This window comes from Mauremys reevesii, linkage group 22 (assembly GCF_016161935.1).
Source record: "Mauremys reevesii isolate NIE-2019 linkage group 22, ASM1616193v1, whole genome shotgun sequence".
Taxonomy (NCBI): domain Eukaryota; kingdom Metazoa; phylum Chordata; order Testudines; family Geoemydidae; genus Mauremys; species Mauremys reevesii.
In genome coordinates, this window is record NC_052644.1 from 8127689 (window position 1) to 8151175 (window position 23487).

The 23487-nt window shown below is 57.8% G+C and overlaps 1 protein-coding gene across 1 annotated transcript; it reads left to right on the plus strand.

Moving 5' to 3' along the window:
• The first annotated feature begins 1121 nt into the window (after positions 1–1121).
• ZSWIM9 (zinc finger SWIM-type containing 9) lies at positions 1122–23268 on the plus strand. The gene is made up of 7 exons (XM_039510920.1): positions 1122–1272; positions 2325–2615; positions 3241–4596; positions 6793–6848; positions 14176–14261; positions 18501–18754; positions 21098–23268. Exons 2-7 carry the CDS (start codon positions 2368–2370, stop codon positions 22449–22451), a joined length of 3354 nt encoding a protein of 1117 aa, XP_039366854.1. The 5' UTR covers positions 1122–1272; positions 2325–2367; the 3' UTR covers positions 22452–23268.
• Positions 23269–23487: the final 219 nt, after the last annotated feature.

Genomic DNA, 23487 nt, shown 5'->3' on the forward strand with positions numbered 1-23487 from the left:
CACACACCCAACCATACTCTCTAACACACACCTAGTACATCTACTAACGTGTACACAGTCCCATTAACTCTCTTACTCCCATTTGACCAGTCCTGGCTCCCTGCCCTTTACATGAGCCAGTTCTGATGCTGTCATGCAACTCCCATCTCTTCACAGGATCTGCTGCTGCTCAGGGCTTGTACAGGGTGTGGCGGAGTGGGAGCAACCAGATCCCCCCGGAGCTAACACTAAGCAATGAACAAGGCTTCACATCCAACCCCCTTGTCTATATTAGGGTGTGGAATGGGTCAGGGCCCACAGTGCCAAACTTAACCTACATCCTCGTGTCCATACCCTGAGGGGCTAGAGCTGGAGCTGGGTTATAGTTATGGATATGATTTTGTCACAGTAAAATTAAACAAAAGTCATGGTACAGTCATGGGGAAACTACAAAATGAGGGTCTGGTGATGGCAGGGCTGAAGCCGAAACCAGAGCCCTGCTGCCCCGAGCCCAAGCGGGGTTGAAGCTGACTGAAGAAGTCACAGAGATCTGTGACCAAAACAGATCCTTAGTGGTGGTTAGGTCTCAGCTATGGTGACCAGATGTCCCAATTTGATAGGGACAGTCTTGACTTTTGGGTCTTTTTCTTATATAGGCTCCTATTGGCCCCCATCCCCATTTTTCACACTTGCTGTCTGGTCACCCTAGTCTCGGCTGAGCGTTCAAATGGGGTTGGGGTTAGTGTGAGGGTCAGGGCGAGGGGCAGGGTTAAGGCTAGAGTTAGCTGGGTTAGCTGGATAAACGAATGGGTTGCCAACAGAAAACGTCCCAAACCTTCTAGTTTATTGAACAGATTTTGGTTGAAAGGGCCAGATTCGGCCAACACTGGGTGACAGCACCGGAGACAGCACCCTCACCCCCACCCGCCGCGCACACGCTAACGCCCCCCGACACACCCACTAACACACGCGCGTGCACAATGCACAACCCCGGGCACACGCGTGCACACTCCCACAAACACCCCCCCCCAGTCCTGCCTCCCGCCCGCTCTGGCCTCCGCCCACCGAGTCCTGCTGCACCCGGTCCCCGACCCTCCAGCTCAGACCCCGGAGCGTCCCCCCGGCCCGGGGCGGTCACGGGCCCCCTCCCCCGAGAGACCGCCCCCCACGCGCGGTGCACGCTGGGACACCGAGGCATTGTCCTGCCCCGGCTCCCGGCCGCGGCGCGCGCGGTGCATTGTGGGGGAGGAGCCTCGGTGCCCGGGCCCCCGGGCTCGGGAGGGAGCTCGGCAGGTACCGGAGGGGGCTCGGGGGGGGCCGGGCTCATTGCCCGGAGAGGGGCACGGGGGGCGTCGGGGGGGCCGGACCCGTTGCCCGGAGGGGGTCTGGGCCCATTGCCCGGAGAGGGGCACGGGGGGGCCGGGCTCATTGCCCGGAGGGGGTCCGGGCCCCTTGCCGGGAGAGGGGCACGGGGGGGCCGGGCGCATTGCCCGGAGGGGGGCGGGGCCCATTGCCCGGAGGGGGCACAGGGGGCCGGGCTCATTGCCCGGAGAGGGGCATGGGGGCGGGGCCACTGCCCAGAGGGGGCTGGGACCATTGCCTGGAGGGGGCACGGGGCGGGGTCACTGCCCAGAGAGGGGCACGGGGGCCGGGCCCATTGCCTGGAGAGGGGCACGGGGGCCGGGCTCATTGCCCGGAGGGGGCGGGCCCATTGCCCGGAGAGGGGCTGGGACCATTGCCCGGAGAGGGGCACAGGGGCCAGGCTCATTGCCCGGAGAGGGGCACGGGGGGCCGGGCCCGTTGCCCAGAGAGGGGCAGGGGCCAGGCTCATTACCTGGAGAGGGGCACGGGGGCCGGGCCCATTGCCTGGAGGGGCATGAGGGGGCTTGGCCCATTGCCCAGAGGGGCACGGGGGCCGGGCCCGTTGCCTGGAGGGGAGCATGAGGGGGGGCTTGGCCCATTGCCCGGAGGGGGGCCGGGCCCATTGCCCAGAGGGGGCCATCGGGAGGCCAGGCCCATTGCCCGGAGCGGGGCCGGGCCCATTGCCCAGAGGGGGGCATCGGGAGGCTGGGCCCATTGCCCAGAGGGGGGCATCGGGAGGCCAGGCCCGTTGCCCGGAGGGGAGCATGGGGGGGGGCTGGTCCCATTGCCCGGAGGGGGGCCGGGCCCACTGCCCAGAGGGGGGCATCGGGAGGCCGGGCCCGTTGCCCGGAGGGGGGCATGGGGAGCATTGGGAGGCTGGGACCCGGCAGCAGGAGGGGGCCGGGCAGGGCAGGCTGGTTCTGGGTGGATGGGAGGCTGCTTTTCCCCACTGCCCAGCTGACGCTGGCTTGTGTCCCCTGTAGCAGTGGCAGTGGCTCCCCACGCCCACCCTCCGCCCGCAGGGCCATGGGGGACCTGGGCTTGGGCCAGGAGTTCCACACATGGCATCAGTTCAGCAGCTTCTTCGATGACTGGTGCGAGAAGCACAAGGTGCTGTTCATCATCGCCAGCCTCAAGCCGCTGATCTCGCTGCGCCAGAACCCGCTGCACTACCAGCCCAGCCTGGCCGCCACCCTGCGCTTCCGCTTCGTCCGCCTCATCTGCAAGCACAGCGGCACCTACGTGGGCCAGAGCACCGTGCAACGCAACCGGCTGTGAGTGGGACGTCCTGGGGCTCGCTGCGGGGCAGTGCCCCCCCACCCCCCAATAAGTCTGCAGCATTTAAGTTCTGCTGGCAGATCTTTCCCCTGCTATCCTGACTCTGCTGTTACATGGTGCTCTGCTCTCCCCCGGGTGCAGCTGGGGGTCTGTTGTGTTCCCCCGGCTGTGGTGGTGGAGGGGCCCTGCCTGGGGGAGCTGCCATTAGCCTTGCCAGGGGATTGCTGGGCATTACTGGGTTGCATTTGGCCTGGCCAGGAGGCTTTCCAGGCTGGGCCATGCCCAGTGTTAAATGTGCCAGTGATGGGGCTCCCCCGCATGCCCTGGAGGTAGTAGTTTGCTGCCTGAGCACCTCTCCCTGGTTCTGTGCTCTGTGGAACCCGGCAACACCGCCCTATGGGGCCACGGCCCCTCTCCATTTAGTCCCACCAGGTCAAGGGATGGGTTGGGCACAAGGTGCCAAAGTGGGGGGCTTGCCGGAGTGACTTGCCCATATCACTGGTAGCGGCGGGTGATGTCTTTATCTGCTTCAGGCTCACCCTTTCTGCCAGACCCTAGAGGCTGTCCCCATCCCCTCCCACATGGCTGCCCCATGCTGACTGCTCCATTTCCCCTCCCCAGCAGCGAGAAGATCGACTGCCCGGCCTCCATCACGCTGCGACTGGGCCCCAAGAAGGACCGTCTGGTGGTGATTGAGGCCAGCCTGGAGCACAACCACAAGTTGTCAGAGGTGGAGTTTGCTCACTACTTCAAGCGTCACCAGCTGGAGGCCAGCATGGGGCTGCCCATCCGCATCACCAACAGCGTGTCCAAGCGGTTCCTGGCGCCCGACCTGATCTGGAACCTGGAGGACTACAGCAAGGCCAAGGACAAGGGCATGTGTGAGCTGCTGAGCCAGCTGGACGGCCTCTTCAAGAGTGACCCAGGCGCCAAGGTCAAGCTGGTTTTCCAAGAGGACGTGGCTGTGCTCAACAGCATCTTCTTGGCCACGTCGCACATGCGGGGCCTGGTGCAGCGCTTCCCCCGCTGCCTCTACATGGACAAGGCGGCCTGCGTCAACAGCGAGTTTGAGCTCTACTCGGTGCTCTGCCAGGACGGTAACGGGCGGGGCCGCGAGTGCGCCTACTGCGTGGCCCGCCGGGGCGTGCCCGATCTGGTCATCTTCATTGTGGCCTCCCTGGTGCAGAGCGCGCCTGACATCAAGCTGAAGGTGAAGTGCCTGACCGTGGGGGTGGGCATTACGGACGTGGACGCGGTGGAGGAGGTGCTGCCCTGCACCCGTGTGCAGATCTGCCGGCTGCAGGTGCTGGAGGCGCTGTACCGCAAGGCGCGCGAGCTGGCCGTGCCCAAGGAGGACAAGGTGCGCAACCTGCTGCACAACATGGCCAACGCCAGCTCGCCCCGCGTCTACAGCCAGTACCTGAGTGACCTGGAGGACGTGGCACCGCTGCCCTTCCTGCAGTACTACCTGGAGCACTGGCACCACAACAAGGGCATGTGGGCAGAGTGCTGGGCCTTCGAGCGCAACTGCGACTGCCCCTTCCTGGAGCACATGAGCTTCCACCAGCAGAAGCTGCGCTCGGCACTGAGCCCGCCTCTGGGGCTGGCGGCCTGCGTGCGGGGGCTGCTGGAGCTTCAGGTGCTGCGGGTGGAGATGGCAGCGCTCAATGAAGAGCGGGTGTCGGAGCTGTACCGCGCCGTGTGCCCGCCTGACAGCGCTGCGCTCATCGCCGAGGAACTCGGCCTGGCCAAGCACGCCAACTACCACGTCAAGGAGGTGCCCGAGGGCTTCCTGCTGGATGGCGGCATCTGCTCCTTCCTGGTGAGCCGCGACCTGGCCGCCTGCTCCTGTTCCATATATGTCTCAAGCCGCCGGCCCTGCCGCCACCTCTTCGCCACCCGCCTCTGGACTGGGCAGCCCCTCTACGACCCCAGCTTGCTGCATGCTGCATCGGGCGGTGAGGGGCAGGACACCTAGCGCCAGGGGCGCTGCCCAGACTGGCATCTCCTAGTGCTGGGGCATGGCATGGCCCCACTCGGCTGCCTCCTAGTGCTGGGGGTGCTGCACAGACTGGCACCTTCTAGCACAGGGGTGCTGTACCCCCTGCCAGGCACTAGAGGGGCCAGCCACTTCCTAGCCCCTGGATGTCACGTGGACCGACACAGCCTCAGAGCTGCTCCCACAGCGCCGCTCTGGGGGTGGAGAGGAGGAGGTGCCTGGGGGCAGAGGAGAGAACTGCCTGCCAACAGGTCCAGGGTACGGGACTGTGGGGGACGTGTGGGATGGGCAAGTCCCCACGGCACAAGGCTGGGGGTGCATGGCCTCAGGACAGTGAGAAGGGACATGGGGGTGCCTGAGAGGGTCAGGGAAGGGGGGGTGGGTCTGGTTGTGCAGGTGACTCTTTATAAACTTCCCGTGAATAAAATGCCTTTGGGAAAGCGCTGTCTGTGACACGGCCCAGCCAGGGGTGGGGTGGATGTGCCCTGCCCTGCCCTCAGAGCCCCGTCCCTGCCCAGCGAGTCCCAGGGAGACAGACTTCTGGGAGGGAGGGGTTCCCTCTGCAGGGGCAGTGCACCTCATCCTTGATCGACAGTGACGCTGGCCAGCGTTGTGAAAGCTGTCGGGTTTGTTACTCGGCCGCACACAGCACAGGGTGTCCTTAGCTCAGAACAGAGAGCTGGAGGTTCAAGCAGAGCCCATTCGGGTCAGCCCAGAGCTCAGCCAAGCTATAGGGAACCCCATTGTTCCAGCTCTGTCTCTCCCCGTCTGACCGCCTTGGTCCATTCCCAGGGGAGAGTCCCGATTTCTTCCAGCAGCCAGCCCTTATCCCCCACCTCCCCAGTCTGTGCCCAGCTTCCCTGCAGAGAGCAGGGGAATCCGTCCCCCTCTGGGGTGTTGGGTGCTAGGTGTCCATGTCCTGGGCACTGGGTTTGCCACTGTCTGCACGGGCGATTGGCCTTTCAGTGACCCATCCCGGCTCAGAGAGCTGGGTGCCATCCTACCTATGTCTCTTAGGGCATGTCTGCACTGCAGTTGGACACCCACGGCTGGCCTGTGCCAGCTGACTCCGGCTACCTGCCTGTTCAATTGCAGTGTAGGCTTCTGGGCTCGGGTGAGCTCTGAGCCCCTCCCACCCTGCAGGGTCACAGAGCCTGTTTGCCAGCCTGAGCCCGGAAGCCTGCGCTGCAGTTCAACAGCTGAGTCAGCTGGCAGGGGCCAGCCGTGGGTGTCTAGTGTGGACATACCCTTAGCAGGCCCTGAGAGCAAACAATCCCCACCATAATAATGTGACAGAGAGGGGAAACTGAGGCCCACATTGGGGTCAAATATTACAGGACATTCCCACTTCGTCCCAGGGACCTCACCATGGCCCCCTGTCCAGCGAGAGGCCAGCCCCTCATTCAGCCAGTGATGCCAGCGGGGACAGCCTGGTAGCCCCTCAGCGTACCCCATGGATGAGCTCTGAACTCTCGTCATCGCAGCACAGACCCAGGCTTTGCTGTGGTCCCAGAATGCCCTGGGGCCTGCAGAGGGAGCAGAAGCAAGGAGTGGGAGCCCTCAGCCAAGTGCTGCACTGGCCTTGCGGGGGACCCTGAGAATATCAGTTCCTCTGCCTGAGGGAGGAGCTGGGCCCCAGTCAAGCAGGGAGGGCAGCAGGGGCGACCTTCCACCCCCATCCTGGATGCCAGCCCCACCTGCACCCAGGCAAGGGCAGGTGGGTTCTGGTCACAATATTGGCCCACTTCCCTCGAGTACAGCCCTTGAGGGTGGTGGTACCCAAGGGGAGAGCCCCTGCCCACGGGGCCTGCTCTGTGTGTGGCCAGGGAGGGGAACGAGAGGAGCCCCATTTGCCAGAGGGGGAGTGGGATGGGAGCTGGTCACACGGTCACTATCACAGTGAACTTGCACCCCTCTCACGCCCACGATCTGCAAGTACCACTCAATTGTGACCCAAGCCCAACTGTCCCAGTGCCCCCTATCCCACTAGATAACCACTCCCATTCCACAGCCAGGAACAGAACCCAGGAGTCCTGACACCACCACCACCACCCCGCTATAACTGACAGCAATGAGCGCAAAGTGATTGTGCTGTAGGGACAATTAATAAAGGGGGACTAGTCACCCCTGGGGGGTGTCCTGCTGGGCTCTGTTCTCGGCGCGTGGCTGGGCAGTGGCTGTATTGATGAGCTGGAAGGAAACATAGGCCCACTGCTGGTGAAGCATACAGGTGAGACAGTGCGGAAGTGGTGAGTAATGCCGGGGGGACACAGCACTGCAGGGCGAGCTGCATCGTTGGTACAGTGCGTACATCCAAACAGCATGCACCTCAACATGGCTGGGGCAAGGACACATCTCTAGGAACCAAGAGGAGGGGTCGTGTGCCAGATGTGGGGCCTGTGTCCTGGAGAGCAGGGACACCGGACGGCAGGGTCCCATTGGAATTGAACTGCCCAAGGCTCCCAGCCTGGGGCTGTGGCTAAGAGGGTGAGTGCGTGGCTGGGCTGGATCAGCGGGGAGAGGGGATCATGTTAGTGAGACTGATACTGGGTACGGTGTATATTCATAGTTTCATGCAGTTTAAGGCCAGATGGGCTCATCTGCACTGATCTGCATGGCCCAGGTGTTACACTGCACGCATACACCCCTGAGCCCAGGGACTTCAGTCAGATGAAAGCATTTCAGTCCTCAAGGCACTGATTTCTGTGTCAGGCAGAGAGGCGAGGCCGAGGCCGATGGCAGGGAATTGATCAGGTGAGATCTGCCCAACTCTATCCCAGCAGGTAACCTCTGCCTCAGGCTGTAGAGGAGGGTGAAACCCCCCAAAGTCCCTGCCAGTCTGATCTGGCAGGAAATTCCCAGTGGATCCCAAACCAGGTGACCCACATATGAGAGTGAGATAGCAGCCAGGCAGCTAGACAGGATGTCCTCACTGCAAACAGGACAGGGACAAGTGGGACAGGGTTGGAGACGAGCTACAAGAAGGGGTTCTGGGAACCTGCCGAGCAGGTAGAGGCTGAAGGATCTCAGTGGACTCAAGTGTCTCCGCGTCTCTGGGTACCTGCCCAGGGAGGAGATTTCAGACAGCAGGGGTCTCTGTGCTCCCCCAGCAAAGGCAGAGCCTGGCTGGAGCTGACGCTGGATAATCCCTGGACTAGAAATAGGAGGTCATTGTTTACCAGGGAGGGGAACTGAAAGAACAACTGGCCTGGAATGTGGGATTCTGCATCCCTGGCAGTCAGTACATCAGGACCACATGTATTTGCTGTAGCCCGGTCAGAGGTCTAGGCAGAACTCACTGGTTGGGTTTGCCCAACCTGGGTGATGCAGAAACCAGACTGGGCCCCTTCGGGCCTATTAACTAAAGACACTCACAGGCCGTGTCTAACACCGCAGACTTTGGTCCATGCATGTTACACAAGGCGTACAACTGCTAAAGTTTGTGTATTGCTCGGGCGTATGCGTACTCGGCTGCTTGTGTTGGTGCTGTATACCCCACAGGAGTGCTTGTGTCACTGCACAGTGTGGTGCACCACGGGCAGGTATATCATTGTCCAGCACGATGCCTATTGGGAATTTTTCACAATGTATTGTGGGACTGGTGCAACTTGCCCAGGGATCTGGGAACTAGGTGGTCAAGCTCTCAGCTTGCAACTTTCTCCATCCCATAATGCCATCCATATCCCATCATTTTTTTGTCTTTTTTTTTTAAATCCCCAAACCCTTTTGTCACTCTTCTGTCTCTGCCGTCCATGAGAGAAGCACAGAGCCTGCAGCACTCTGCACTGTTCTCATGAACACTGCAAACCCAGGAGGTGCAGTTCTGTATGTGCAGACCTGCAGGAAGAACCGCAACAATGGGGGACATGAGATTTCTTCGAGGACACTGCTGAGGGACCGCGATAAACAGTTCAGGATTGTGGCATTCACACCGGAGCACTGCTTCCAGGCCCAAGAAATGAGCACTGACTGGTGGCATTGCATCGTAATGCAGGTTGGGACGATGAGCAGATGCTGCAGAACTTTCAGAAGTGAAAGGCCACGGTCCTGGGTCTATGTGCTGAGCTTGCCCCAGCCCTCCAGTGCAGGGACACCAGAATGAGGGCTGGACTGACAATGGAGAAGTGTATGGAGATCACACTCTGGACGCTTGCAGTGCAGGATTGCTGCCAGTCAGTAGGAAACATTCTGGAGTTGGAAAATCCACCGTGGGAATGTGATGGGCCTCAGGGTACTGCCACACCCTGTAGAGGAGTCCTCCAAGCAAGGTACCGGTTTAAAGACTGCAGACGCATCCATCCAGGAAAGGAGGTGGGTGCCACGCCATTACATGGGCCATTGTCATGCAGTGTGTAGGGCTGTTACTTGTCTCCTGTGTAAGACTGTGGCTGTCAGCACTGTGCAGGACACACCGGATGGATTTATAGCAATGGGGTTCCCAAACTGCGGTGGGGCGATAAACAACATGCACATCCCTGTTTTGGCACCAGCCTGCTTCGTCACGGCGGACATCAACTGAAAGGGCTTTTTCAGGATCGTGCAAGTGTTGGGTGGATCACCAGGGATGCTCCACTGACATCAGTGTAGGCTGGTCAGGGATGCTGCATGACACGTATGTCTTTAAGAACACAGGACTGTGCAGAAAGCTGCGAGCAGGGACTTTCTTTCCTGGCTGGCAGATTACCGTTGGCGATCTTGAAATGCCAGTAGTGATCCTGGGGGACCAGCCTGTAGGGGAGAGAGAGCCTGAAGTCCTGGGCCTGGTATAAGATTTGAGGCCTGAGGCAGAGGCTGATAGTCAAAGTTAGGCCCTGTGTTAAAGTAGCTGTTTACAAGTTTACTGTATGACCTTTGCAAAAATATTGCTGGCGTTGCTAAAATACAGGCCCCCCGGAGAAGTGACAGATACGGGGTATGTGTGAAAACACACTCCAGACGATTAGTCCAGGGCCATCCTGAGCTAACACCAGACAAGATGTTTTGCCCCAGGCATCTGGAGCATGATACAAGGGGAGGTAGCAAGCAGATGTCATGAACCAGGGAGAGTTGTTTGTCTCAGTCTATAAATGTTGGGGTGCCTCGCTTTCAGGGCCGGCTTTAGGACGATTTACCTGATTCTCCTGAATTGGGCCCCGTGCCCCTAAGAGGGCCCCGCAACGTCCCTAAGGACCCTCCACCGACATGCCGCCGAAGGCACCAGCAGCCAGTTGAGCTGCCGCCGAAGTCCTGCTGCTGTCTTCGGTGGCAGCGCTTTCGAATCAGGCCCCACAGTGCCTAAAGCTGGCCCTGCTCACTTTATCTCTTTGTGCGGCCTAGGGGACAGCAGAAATTCCTGCGACTGACTGACTTGCTCCTTGCCACAGGGAACTCGTGTTAGCACACCTGTAGCTCCTGTGGGGCACTAGGATTGTGTCTTGAGGACACTAAACCCAGCCGAGTGCCTTTGTCATAGAGCAGTGCCGGTAATCATTCTTGAATAACACTGAGGTCTGTGGAATTAGCAAGGGGCAGTTTATGCTTGCATTGAGAACACTGGCTTTTTTTAAGGCAAAGATATGGAACAGCTGTAACAACTCAAAGCAGCCCTGGACTGTGTCACCACAGCAACACTTCAGCCTTCTGCATTTGACAACACAGACTAGCCCTGGCTCATGAAGCTGTACAACGGCCACATCGACAGCACCAAGGAAGGGTTCAACTTCTTCCGGCTCAGCAGTTGCAGAATGACAGCTGAATGTGCTTTTGGTATGCAGACAGGGCACTGGCATTGCTTACTCGGAAGGTTGGATCTCTGTACAAAAAATATCCCCATGGGTTACAGCTGCCTGCTGTGTCCTGTGAGGTAGCTTGAACAGCCAGATGCAAGGGCCAGTACAAGAGCCCAGCGTGGAGCTGTGCTGTTGGAGGAGGCTTTGAAATAGCACTGTAACGGTCGGTCACAGCAATGTTCTGTGTGGAGTGTTCTCAGGCCGGGCGCTTTGAGTTTTGCTAGGACCTGCGTCATGCTTGCTGGATATATAGCTAGGTGCCTTCCTGGAGCTGTGAACTCATAGAATATCAGGGTTGGAAGGGACCTCAGGAGGTCATCTAGTCCAACCCCCTGCTCAAAGCAGGACCAATCCCCAGACAATTTTTTTTTACCCCAGTTCTCTAAATGGCCCCCTCAAGGATTGAACTCACAACCCTGGGTTTAGCAGGCCAATGCTCAAACCACTGAGCTATCCCTCCCCACCTCGCCAGTGCTTGCTGCATGTGCCCAAGTCCTGCTTGCTTTGAGGGCCGCTCTGCATTCTGCAATACGTGTCATGAACTAATAAAGATAACTTGATTCTCCAAAATTAGAACTTTATCGGGTGGGTAAAAAGCAGTGCAGAAAATCAATGGGCAAAGAAACCCGCAGGCCATGTTATACCCATTTTTAACATAATTTAATGGGGTGAAAATGTAAAATTATAAAGGAAGTAAACATCGCTGTCCATTTGTGTGCTGCCTGTTGTGGGTCCATATACAGCAGCTGGGGCTCTCACAGGTTAGCAGCTGTGAAGCTGTGGTTTTCCTCCCTGTCCCCCGGCATGGAGTAGTAGGGGTAAGGATGTGGCCTGTGGTGCCCCATGGTATGGTGAGGGGTGTAGGGAGCAGTGACTATGGAGGTCTCTTTCCAAGGACTGCAAAGGGTGGAGAGTCTGTGATTGTTGGACCTGTAGGTCCGCCAGGATCTGCAGTGTTTGGTTTGCTACCTACCTTGTTTTGCTGGCACTCCTGGGCCCTTTTTCTGTCTGCTCTTTCCTTCTCCGGGCTGTCTGCCAAGTGGGCCATCCAGGGCCTTTGTTCACAGTCCAAGACAGCAGTGGCTGCAGGGTCTCAGTGAATGTGTCCTTGCTAGTCCTCTTCTTCCTTTGCCTCAAGGATGCAATGGCAGCAGCTGTGATGAAAACACTCACTGTACCCCTGGATTTACAGTCACAAGGAAACTATACATTTCCAACCTCCCTTCTCTTACTCCCATAAACCCTTTTAACAAGACATGCCTATTGACACTTCAACTTTCGAGTGCCTTGGCACAGGACCACTCTCCAGCCCCAGCCTGGTGAGTATGAGGGGAGAGGGGAGGATTTTCTCTGGCAGATGATGTAAATTTTTGGTCCCTATTCCACAGGTATGAGTACAGGGCAATGGCACTGAATATTGGCACTGTTTTCCACAGGCGGTGGTGAGTTTAGCTGATCTCTCACTCCTGAGGGTCACAAAGCACAGAGATCTCAGCTGCTACTGGTGTCCTGAAGCCGCCCAGGCCCATATACCAATAGCCTGTGTACTGCGATGGTGCCAGTCGAACGTATTGCAGAGTGGCATGGGATAGTGTCCTACCGTGGGGGAAGAAATAAGGCACCCTCTCTAGAAACCTTTGGGAGAGGATTGCAGAGAATCTGCATGAACCTTTCTTGGAGATCTCTCAGGAGGATCCAAGGGACATAAAGTGTTCCTCATGCCCCCGCCTCCAACCCGACAGGAGAATGAAAAGCAGATGCCAGCCCTACCTCTGTTTGTTGCACCACTACCTCTTCTTGTAAGAGTCAAACAAGGAAACATCAATACATGTATCTGGTTAACCTGGAGAAGGGCCAGCCACCATCTTTAAATTTAAACACTGTAAGGGAAAATGCATGCACATGCTTCCCTGCGTTCCCCTCCCCTCCCCTCATCCGTGCTTGACTGGCTAGACTGTGGTCCTGGCTTGCAGCTTGGCTGGAGTCCTCCACTGTGTCTCCCCCTCCTCCTCACTCTTCACTGTAGAGGTCTCTGTCTCGGGCTCCTCCAAAGTAACCCCAGCATGCTGGTGGGGTCTCCACCATGGTTCCCTACAGAAGTGGCACGTGGCAGCACCAGATCGACTGTTGGCCTCCCTGGTCTTGTAGTATCCCTGGTGAAATTCCCTTGCTTTCATGTTGCACTGCTGCTGACCCCTGTCATACCCCTGTGCAATCTGTGTGTAGATGTCCACGTTTCTACAGCTGGTCCATAGCTGTGTATGCACAGTCTCTTCTTCCCGCAGGCCCAAGAGATCCACTATCTCCTGTCTGCTCCAGGCAGGAGTGTGGAGCTGGTGTAATTCACCTCTGGCATGGCTCATTGTGCAGCTGCATGTAACAATGATGAGCTGAGGAGTGTGCTTGCCAAGCTGGACTATCAGGAAAAGGCATTTCAAAACCTGAGGTGGGGGTAGGGATAGGGGGATGGCTTCCGGTCTCTGTGAGCCCATGTCCTGGGCAGTGGAGTTCACAGTTGTGAGCAGAGCAGTCACTGTCACAGGGAATTGGACATGGTGGGACAGCTGCTGGAGGACTGTTGGGTTCAACATGTGTCATGTAGTGTGTATGTTCGCACTGCATCAGCCTCAGCAGGTCTGCTCCACGCTGTTCGGGGACGTGGGTTGGCTGCTCACTGTATTGGGGCACACAGGTTGGCGGGGGACACATTGGTCTGTAGACACATGCACAAATGGGTTGACGTAAGGCATCTTCTATCAACCTAACTTTGTAGTGTAGACCATGCCTCAGAGGGCACATGCACTTCCTCACTCCACCCAGTATTGCATAGCTATGGGATGCCGTCTGTCCAGCCTCAGTGCCCGTATTCCCCAGATGAGAGGTTACAAGCCAGCTGATCTCCACCCACAGGTTTTATGCTAGTCTCTAAATCCCAACTGTCTTTGGGCCTTTCCCATGGGTCCCTGGCACTGTGCGCTGCATTCCCAGCATGGCTATACACTTGCTGTGTTATCACACCTTACAGCAGTGCCCAGATGGGGACTATAGAGAGCTCCTGGTGTGAGCCCTGCAGCTGGACTGGGGGAACTAGCTTTCTACCCACTAGCCCTGCTCTCCCCACAGCACTGGGCCAGGGTCACCATTTATCAGCCATAGATGCTATGTCTGCTCTGTGCAGAGATGGCAGTGCCAGCCAGGACACATGCCATTACCCCTGTGTGGTGCTGCATCCACACTAGGTAAAAGCTCCGGTCTGTGGGCAGAGGCTTCCAACTCCCTAGAGACCCTTCTGCAGCCTTCCTCACCCTGTCACTGCTCCCTAGGGTGTGAGGGCTGCAGTGCATTGGGGGAGCCGGGGTAAACTGGATGACAGCTGCAATACATTTTAGGGACTTGCGGGGGGGTGAGGGCTGTATTGTGGGAACGGGCTGGATGACAGCTTGCAGTGTATCCTGGAGACTAGCAGGGTGAGGGGGGCGGCTGCAGTGCATTGTGGGAACTGGTGGCTGAGTGAGGGCTGTAGTGCATTGTGGGGAGAGTTGAGGCTTCAGTGCATTGTGGGAAGCGGGGGCTGGGTGAGGGCTGCAGTGCATTGTGGGGAGTGTTGAGGCTGCAGTGCATTGTGGGAACGGGGGCTGGGTGAGGGCTGCAGTGCATTGTGGGGAGGGTTGAGGCTGCAGTGCATTCTGGGAACCGAGGCAGGGTGAGGGCTGCAGTGCATTGTGGGGAGGCTTAGGGGGCTGGGTCGGTAGTGCAGTGGGGGGACCGTCGGGGCGGGGGGGAGGTGAGAGCTGCGGTGCATTGTGGGAAGCGGGGGCTGGGTGCTTTGGTCCCTGCTATTGCTGCTTGTGGAGCATCCTGGTGCTGCCGGGCTGGTGAGCTGGGCGGGACCCGCCGCGGGCTGCAGCTCGGGGCTGGCCGGGGCGGGGGTTGACCTGCGCGCGGGGCTGGTGCTCAGGACAGACGCTGATGCTCGGGGCGGTCGGTGGGTCCCTCCTGGTCCGGTCCCGGCTCCGTGCAGGGCTCGGGGTTGCAGGGCTGGGCAGAGGCACTGGGGCTGGGCGAGCCGCTGGGGTAGTGCAGCACAAGGGGTGGCAGCTGGGATGTGTGTGTGACAGGGTGTGTGCGAGAGCTGGCTGAGGCGCTCGCTGGACCCTTCAGGTTGGTTTTTAATACGTCCTGGAGCACTGGGCAAGTTCAGAAGGCTGGAAGAAAGCTAACATTGTGCCAGTATTTAACCTGGGTAGTTATAGGCTGTCAGCCTGACATCAATTCCAGGCAAGATAATGGAGCGGCTGATACAGGACTCGATTAATAAAGAAGGGTACTATAATTAATGACAATCAACATGAAACATTAACTTGATTTTTTTGGATGAGATTACAAGTTTGGTTGATATAGGTAATAAAGTTGATGTAATAGACTTAGATTTCTGTAGAGGGTTTGACTTGGTACCACATGACATTTTGATTAAAAAACTAGAACAATATCAAATTAACATAGTCCACGTTGAATGGATTAAAAACTGGTTGATAGGTCTCAAAGTGTAATTGTAAACGGGGAATGGTCATGTGTTGGATGTGATTCCAGTGGGTGCTGCATGACCACTTCTTGGCCCTATGCTGTTTAACATTTTTATCAATGACCTAGAACAGGGGGTCACGAAGTTATTACATGGGGGGGGGGTTGCGAGCTGTCAACCTCCACCTCAAATCCTGCTTTGCCTCCAGCATTTATAATGGTGTTAAATATATATAAAAAAATTCAATTTATAAGGGAGTTGCACTCAGAGACTTGCTGTGTGAAAGGGGTCACCAGTAAAAAAGTTTGAGAGCCACTGACCTAGAAGAAAACATAAAATATCACTCATAAAGTTTGCAGATGATACAAAAATTGGGGGAGTGGCAAATAATGAAGAGGACAGGTCACTGATACAGAATGATCTGGTTCGCTTGGTAAACTGGGCACAAGCAAACGATGTGCGTTTTAATACAGCTAAACGTAAATGTATACAGCTGGGGACAAAGAATGCAGCTCATATTTACATGGTGAACTCTCTCCTGGGAAGCAGTGACTCTGAAAAAGATTTAGGGATCATGGTGGATAGTCAGGTGAATATGAGCTCCCAGTGTGACACTGTGGCTGAAAGAGCTAGTGCAGTCCTGGGATGCATAAATGGGAGTCTTGAGTCAGAGTAGAGAGTATTTTACGTCTATATTTGGCTCTGGTGTCCACCATTCAAGAAGGATATTGATCAGTTGTGGAGGGTTCAGAGAAAAGCCACACGGATGATTAAAAGATTGGAAAACCTGCCTTATAATGAGAGACTCAGGGAGCGCAAACTATTTAGTTTAACAAAGAGAAGGTTAAGGGGGGATGATCACAGACTAAAGTATCTAGATGGGGAACAAATAGCTAATAATGGGCTCTTCAGTCTAGCAGAGGAAGGTCTAACACGATCCAATGGGTGGAAATTGAAGCTAGACAAATTCAGACTGGAAATAAGGTGTAAATTTTAACTGAGGTTAATGAACCATTGGAAGAATTTACCAAGGGTCCTGGTGGATTCTCCATCACTGGCCATTTTTTACTCGAGTGGATGTTTTTGGAAAAGATCTGCCCTAGGAATTATTTTGGGGCAGGTCTTTGGCCTGCGTTATAGAGGAGGTCAGATTAGATGAACACAGTGGTCTCTTCTGGATTTGGAATCTATGGTGTGGGGGAGGGACCGTGTGTGTGACGCAGAGGGGTATGATATGGGAGGTTGTGACACACAAATAGGGCTGTGTGTGATACAGGGTGTGTGTGACATGGGGGTGTGACTAAAAGGGGGCTGAATTTGTGTGACAGGAGTTTACAATTGGGACCCCATGTATGACTCAGGGTGTCTGACAAGGTGTATGACACAGTGGAGGCTGTGGCTGTGAAACATGGGGGGTGTATGACATGGGAGTGTGACACACAATGGGGCAGTGTGATTGTGACATGGGGGGATGGGAAGTTCACCACGACGTGCAGTGGCTGTAGGGTACCTGAGAGCACTGCACCGTAGAAACTTCACACAAGCGGCGAAATGGCGGCCCTGGCTGGTACAGCCTGTGAAACTGCCAGAGCTGCTAGTCTCTCTGTGGAATCTCATGGGGTGGGATTAGTTTCAGAAAATCTGAGACGCCATCAGCGCAGAGCTCAGCCTATGGAAACAATGACAAGTGTCACCTGCCCTCCTGTATAACACAGCCCGAGAGTTCAGCCAGTCACCCTCCTCTGCTGGGCCCAATAACTTGTATCTGACTAACGCAGCTTCCAGAAGAGCGTTCAGCCTGGACCTAAATCCAGCGAGCGATGGGGAAGCCACCCTCATCTGCCTTATTTCTGGTTGGAATTCATAGAATCATAGAATCTCAGGGTTGGAAGGGACCTCAGGAGGTCATCTAGTCCAACCCCCTGCTCAAAGCAGGACCAAACCCAACTAAATCATCCCAGCCAGGGCTTTGTCAAGCCTGACCTTAAAAACCTCTAAGGAAGGAGATTCCACTACCTCCCTAGGTAACCCATTCCAGTTCTTCACCCCCTACTAGTGAAAAAGTTTTTCCTAATTTCCAACCTAAACCTCCCCCTCTGCAACTTGAGACCATTACTCCTTGTTCTGTCATCTTCTACCACTGAGAACAGTCTAGATCCATCCTCTTTGGAACCCCCTTTCAGGTAGTTGAAAGCAGCTATCAAATCCCCCCTCATTCTTCTCTTCTGCAGACTAAACAATCCCAGTTCCCTCAGCCTCTCCTCATAAGTCATGTGCTCCAGCCCCCTAATCATTTTTGTTGCCCTCCGCTGGACTCTCTCCAATTTATCCACATCCTTCTTGTAGTGTGGGGGAATTGGTCTGGCTTTAGCTTCCCACCAGTCACTCTTGTTCTGTCTTTTCTCTGCTACAGTAAAGGGCCCTTCAGCACCTGGGATTGTCTCTCTGGGACGTGTAACCAAGTCGTCTTTCAACCTTCTTCTTGAGCAGCTAAACAGCCTGGGCTCTTTCTGTATCTCCCTGGCAGGCATTTTCTCCAGCCCACGAATCATTTTTGGGGTGGGTTTTTTCGGCTTTTCTCTGCACCCTCAACAATTATTCAACATCCTTTATAAACGTGGACACCAGAACAGCATGCAGGAGTCCAGGACCTGCCCCACCAATGCCGTACCCAGAGGGAAAACTGCCTCCTACCTCCCTATCCAGCCAAAGGTCACTTTAGCCCTTCTTGCCACAGCATTGCCTTAGGAGTTCCTGTTGAGGTGTTTGTCCCCTATGCCCTAAATCCCTGCTTTCTAGGGTCCAAACCCTGTATGGTCAGTGTGACCTGCATCCCTTGTTCCTAGAGGTGTGACCTTGCATCAGGCTGCATTGAACACACTCTGTTTGAATGGGCCCAGCTGACCAAGCTGTGCAGCTCGCCCAGTCTGGCTGCCCTGGCCTCGTCGCTAATTACCGCTCGGCTGGTCTGTGGGCCAGCCATGAATGCTCTTCTCAGCTGGGAGTTTGTATTTCTTGCCTGATCGCTGATGAAAATGAAGACTAGTGTCAGGCTGAGAGCTGGTCCCTGCAGAGCCCACTCGACGGGGGGCCCACGGATGGCTGCGCTCGGAGAGCTGTCACGTAGCCAGCTGTCAATCTGCTGAATGTGTGTGTGTGTGTGAGACACAGACAATAGGCATGTGTGAGAACAGGCTGCTGGTGTGGGGTGCCCCACGGGCTGAGGGGTTTGTGAAGCTGCGTGGGAACGTGACCCATACACAGTGGGGGTTCGATACATACCCCAGCTCCCTCCTGCCCCTTTCTTCCTCAGTGTCACACCAGAGCTGCCCTGAGGCTGAGGGATGTGGATGCTGGGGAGTCACAGCAGTTACTTGGGGGCAGCGCTGGTTGGGCTGAACAGCAGGGGCACAAGCCCAGAGGACGCGGGCTTGGGGGCTGAGTCTGTGCAGCTGTGAGCCCTTTCCTGGGTGCCCCTCTGCTCCGTCCCTGGTCAGGAGGCTGTCTGAGGGGTGCCTGTTGTGCTGTGGGTCTCCAGCACTGAGCTCTGTCCCCTGCCCGTCCTGGTGCTGACCCCAGCTGTCCCCAGCAGGCCCAGGCTCCCCGCGGGATGGAGGAGGACGAGCTGCAGGAGAAGGAGTTCTTCTCGTGGGAGGAGTTCAGCGCCTTCTTCGACGCCTGGTGCGAGCGCAGGAAGGTCCTGTTCTTCGTCAAGAATTCGGTGCCGCTCAGCAAGTGCAAGTGGGCAACGGCGCCCCCACGGCCTGACGTGGTGGAGGCCCTCAAGTACAGCTCTGTGCGCCTGGTCTGCAAGGACTTCCGGGGCTCCAGCAAGCCCGACCAGGGGTGAGGACCCACTGTGGGCGGAGCATGGGGGGTGGGCAGTTCGGTGGAGGGGCAGAACACGCAGAAGGGCTGGGGGAGGCACAGGGACACAGCTATGCAGGATGGTTCAGTGCCAAACTGGGCATGTACCATGTCCCCCGTGGGACTCCTGTGCATCGTGGTGTCCACCAGAGCCCACCTGCAAAGCAGGGTCTAACTGGGCCAGGGCTTGGAGCCCATACCCTTGCTGTGTGGGTCTCAGGACGGGGCGCTCTCCCCAGCAGTTAGTGCTGGTCCCAATGCCCAAGTGGTGCTAGGGGGCCTGTGCTGTGGAGAGCAAGAAGTGGGGGTTGGGTGAGGAGAGGTGTGGGACTCAGATGAGGGCACTGTCCCCTGGCAGTAAGTGCTGGCCCCAATGCCCAGGGCAGCACTAGGGGGCCTGTGCTGAAGGGAGCTGAGTGGCTGACCAGATGTAAAATTGGAGTCTTCCTCGCTCGTAGTTCAAACGATTGCATGGAGAGTTCCCTTAAGAGCTGGGGTGAGAACCTGTTGAAATTCTAAGATGGCTAGTCTGTCTCCCTACAACCCCCATTTCTGTTCTCTGTATGACTCCTCTTCTTGATCTCAGCTGTTGGGCGTTGATTCAGTGTGACTCATGTCCCATCCCAGAGGCAGCTGCATCACAATACCAGGCAAGGAATCCTGTATAAAGCGCCTCCACATAGGGCCGCCCAGAGGATTCCGGGGACCTGGGGGTCTTCGGCGGCGGGGGGCCCCAATTTTGGTGGCAATTCAGCGGCGGGGGGTGCTTCCTCTCCGGGACCCGCCGCCGAAGTGCCCTGAAGACCCGTGGCAGGGGCCTCCCGCTGCCGAATTACCGCCGAAGCGGGACCCGCCGCCGAAGTGCAGCTGGGTCTTTGGCGGTAATTTGGCCGCGGGTCCCAGAACGGAAGAGCCCCCGACACCGAATTACCGCCAAAGACCCGGCTGCACTTCGGAGGCGGGTCCCGCTTCGGCGGTAAGGACCCCCCCGCCGGCGAAGACCGGGAGCGGAAGAAGCTCCGAGGGCCCGGGCCCCGCGAGAGTTTTCTGGGGCCCCTGGAGTGAGTGAAGGACCCCGCTCCAGGGGCCCCAAAAAACTCTCGTGGGGGCCCCGCGGGGTCCGGGGCCTGGGGCAAATTGCCCCACTTGCCCCCCCACCCCGGGCGGCCCTGCCTCCGCACTCCAGGCACGGGATCCCTCTCTAGCCTTTTCCTATGTCCCATTGGGGCTGAGAGGTGTGTGGCTGAAGGGGCAGATGAGTGGCTGTTGTCAGTGCATGTTACCCTAGGCAGGAGCGCGGTCTGATGTGGGTGAAGCTGCAATGGGGCAAAGCTTACGTCCCTTGGCACTGCCAGACTGGCTCAGCCCCAGGCTGCCTAGTTCCATATCTGAGGGTGGCAGCACCCGCTGCTGCCAAGGGAGCTGCCCAAATCCCTGCAGAGGGGAGTGCTGGCATAGCCTGCCCCAGGGAACTCCCCCCGGCTCCTGTCAATCTGTGGTTGGCTGGGAGGTAGGTTATCTCCCTGCCCCGTTGCAGGGGGCTTTAATCCTGAATCTAATAATTAATAACAGTCCCCAGCTCTTATCTAGTCCTTTCCCTCGCAGAGCTCACAGCCCTGTACAGAGGGGAAACTGAGGCACAGAGACAGGACAGGACTTGCCCAAGGGCACACACCGGGCAGAGCTGGGAATGGAGCCCAGCTTTTCTGTGTCCCAGTGCAGGGCTCTATCCATTAGGCCACACTGCCTTAGTAATGCTGGATGTTCTTGTTATCCAGACAAAGGCCCAGCCTGTCTCTGAGCCCTGCTCAGCCCTGGCCCAGCGCTTCCTTGTGGCAGTGAGTTCCCCAGGCCTATAGCACTGTGGGGGAGGGATTTCTGCCTCTCTCATTGCCCATGTCCTGGTTCCTGCCTCGTGAGCGAGGGGAGCAGAGGTACCTGTCTCTGTCCCAATCGATGCTGTGGGTCCCTCTGTCCCATCCTCTCCATGCGGTAACCTGCTTGGGCTCTTCAGCCCCCCAATTGGGAGCCCCCCTCCCAGCACAATAGCTGAGTTCCAGCTGGCGTGGCTCTGGGGTCTCTCCAGGAGACCTGCAGTGGGGTGCCCTCACCCCAGGGCAGCGAGCGGGTGAGCCAGGCCCCTATTAAAGCTAGCGGAGGCTCCATGCACACAGGTGTATGCCGGCCAGGCCCCTCTGCAGCCCCGCACTGGGCCCCGCCAGGCATAGGCCCTGCTCTGCCAGCTCCCACAGCTGCCTCCTGGCCCATGGGTGGGGCGTGTGGTGGGGTCTCAGCCTGCTCAGCCTCTCTCTCTGCCCACAGGGGGCAGCACAAGGGCTGCTGCGCCAGCATCGTGCTGAAGATGAGCCCCAAGAAGGACCGGCTCATCGTCACCGAGTGCCAGCTGGCCCACAACCACGCCCTGTGCCCCATCGAGTTTGCCTACTACTTCAAGAAGGGCTACCTGATGGCCAACTCGTGCTTGCCGGTGCGCACCACCAACAAGATCTCCAAGCAGTTTGTGGGAGGGCCAGACGTGCGGCGCCTGCTCTCCTACTGCAAGAGCCGTGACCACGGGGTGCTGGACGTGCTGACCGTGCTGGACGGGCTCTTCGCCAGCGACCCCAACGCCAAGGTCAAGCTGGTCTTCATGGAGGACAAGGTCATCGTCCAGACCATCTTCTTCCTGAGCTCGCGCATGATGGCGCTGAGCCGGCGCTTCCCGCTCATGTTGTTCTTTGACCGCATGGTGGGGCTGAACGAGGAGTTTGACCTGTATTCGGTGCTGTGCGTGGACGGGGCGGGGCGCGGCCGTGAGGTGGCCTACTGCCTCACGCAGCGGGAGACGCCCGACCTGCTGCGCTTCACGCTGGCCTCGCTGGTGCAGAGCGTGCCTGAGGTCAAGCTGCAGGTGCGGTGCATCACGCTGGGCGTGGAGATCGCCCACCTGGAGGCGGTGAAGGAACTGCTGCCCAATGCCCGCGTGCAGATCTGCCGCTCCCAGGTGCTTGAGACGCTCTTCAGCAAGGCGCAGGAGCTGGGTGCCGCCGAAGACGAGCGCATCTGGCCCCTGCTCTGCCGGCTGGCTGCAGCCAAGTCACCGGCCGCCTACCAGCAGGCGGTGCAGGAGATGAAGGCCATTCTCCCCCAGCGCTTCGTGCGCTACTTCCAGCGCCATTGGCAGCCGCGCAGTGAGATGTGGGTGCAGTTCTGGGCCTTTGAGACGGCCCGCAACGTCAACGCCTGCGAGCTGCTCAAGCAGCACCAGCGCCGGCTGCTGGCAGCCCTCAGCCCCTCGCCCACTGTGGCCCAGTGCATGCTGGACCTGCTGGCCATGGAGGTGGGCAGCGAGGCCCATGAGCTGGACGAGGGAGAGCTGGCCACGCACTACCGTGCCATCTGCAAACCGGAGCCGGCTGGCCTGATCGAGGAGGAGCTGGGCTTTGCACGGCACGGCCGCTACCGCTTCCAAGAGACGGCCGAGGGCTACCTGCTCCACGATGGCCTGTCCGAGTTCGCCATGGATCAGGCCTTGACGCGCTGCTCCTGCTCCATCTACACCTCCAGCCTGCTGCCCTGCCGCCACCTCTTTGCCACGCGACTGCGCACTGGGCTGGCGCTCTTCGACCCTGGCCTGCTGCACAGGAACCAAGCAGCACTGCTGGGCGCATGCTAGGGCCGGGGGGCAGGGACCCCAGCTGCTCTGGGTGCTTACTGTGTAAGTCAGGGGGCCAGGCACTGGTGCGGGGCCGGATGCACATCTGCAGCTCACACAGCAGGGGAAAAGCCAACCCATTGCCACAATGGGGGTGCCCCGTGATGACGTCAGGATGGACGGGATACCTGGGTGTTGGTCCTGTTTGACTTGTTTTCACAAAGAAGAGAAAGTGGCGGGTGCTGCTGTCCCATAGCTCAGAGCACCTGCAGCCCAGGCTGGGTAGAGATCCCAAGGTGTCTGTGTACCCATGGTGGGATGGGTAGTGCTGGCCTATAGCTGAGAGCACCCAGAGCCCACTGGCACAAGTGGGTGGGTGGATGGATGCTGCCGTATGGGGTGTGATGCTCTGGGGTGTCTGTGCTGGCAGAGGCAGGTGGGTGGATGATAGCATGCGGGGTCTGACGCTCTGGAGTGTCTGTGCTGGTAGAGGTGGGTGAACGGATGATACCATGCGGGGTGTGACACTCTGGGGTGTCTGCGCTGGTAGAGGTGGGTGAGCGGATGATGACATGTGGGGTGTGATGCTCTGGAGTGTCTGCGCTGGCAGAGGCAGGCGGGCAGATGGTGCCATGTGGGCTGTGACTCTCTGGACTGTCTGTGCTGACAGTAGATGTCCCGATTTTATAGGGACAGTCCCGATATTTGAGGCATGTGTGACACTCTGGGGTGTCTGTGCTGGCAGAGGCAGGTGGGTGGGTGGTGCCATGCAAGGTGTGATGCTCTAGGGATATCTGTGCTGTCAGAGATGAGTCTGTGGATGATGCGATGTGACGCTGTCTTTGTACAGAGAATATACTTTATTCAATAAACGTATATTTTCCTTTTTGACCCTTCCTGGCTTACAGCTCCTCCCTCAATTCCCTCATGCTCTGATGGCTCTGTAGTTTCCTTCAGGGCCAAATCTGGGGCTGCCGAGCCTAGTGCCCATTGCTGTGGTGCCAGGGCTCTTGAGTCAACTGGTGCCAGGCCCCCACCCCTCTCCAGCTGCTGGCTC

Bases quoted from the DNA above. Each gene is read 5' to 3' on its own strand.
- ZSWIM9 (XM_039510920.1), top strand. From the start codon at position 2,368: ATGGGGGACCTGGGCTTGGGCCAGGAGTTCCACACATGGCATCAGTTC. The intron at 2,616-3,240 runs GTGAGTGGGACG...TCCCCTCCCCAG, and splicing joins ACCGTGCAACGCAACCGGCT to CAGCGAGAAGATCGACTGCC. The intron at 4,597-6,792 runs GCGCCAGGGGCG...GTGGCTGGGCAG, and splicing joins GGTGAGGGGCAGGACACCTA to TGGCTGTATTGATGAGCTGG.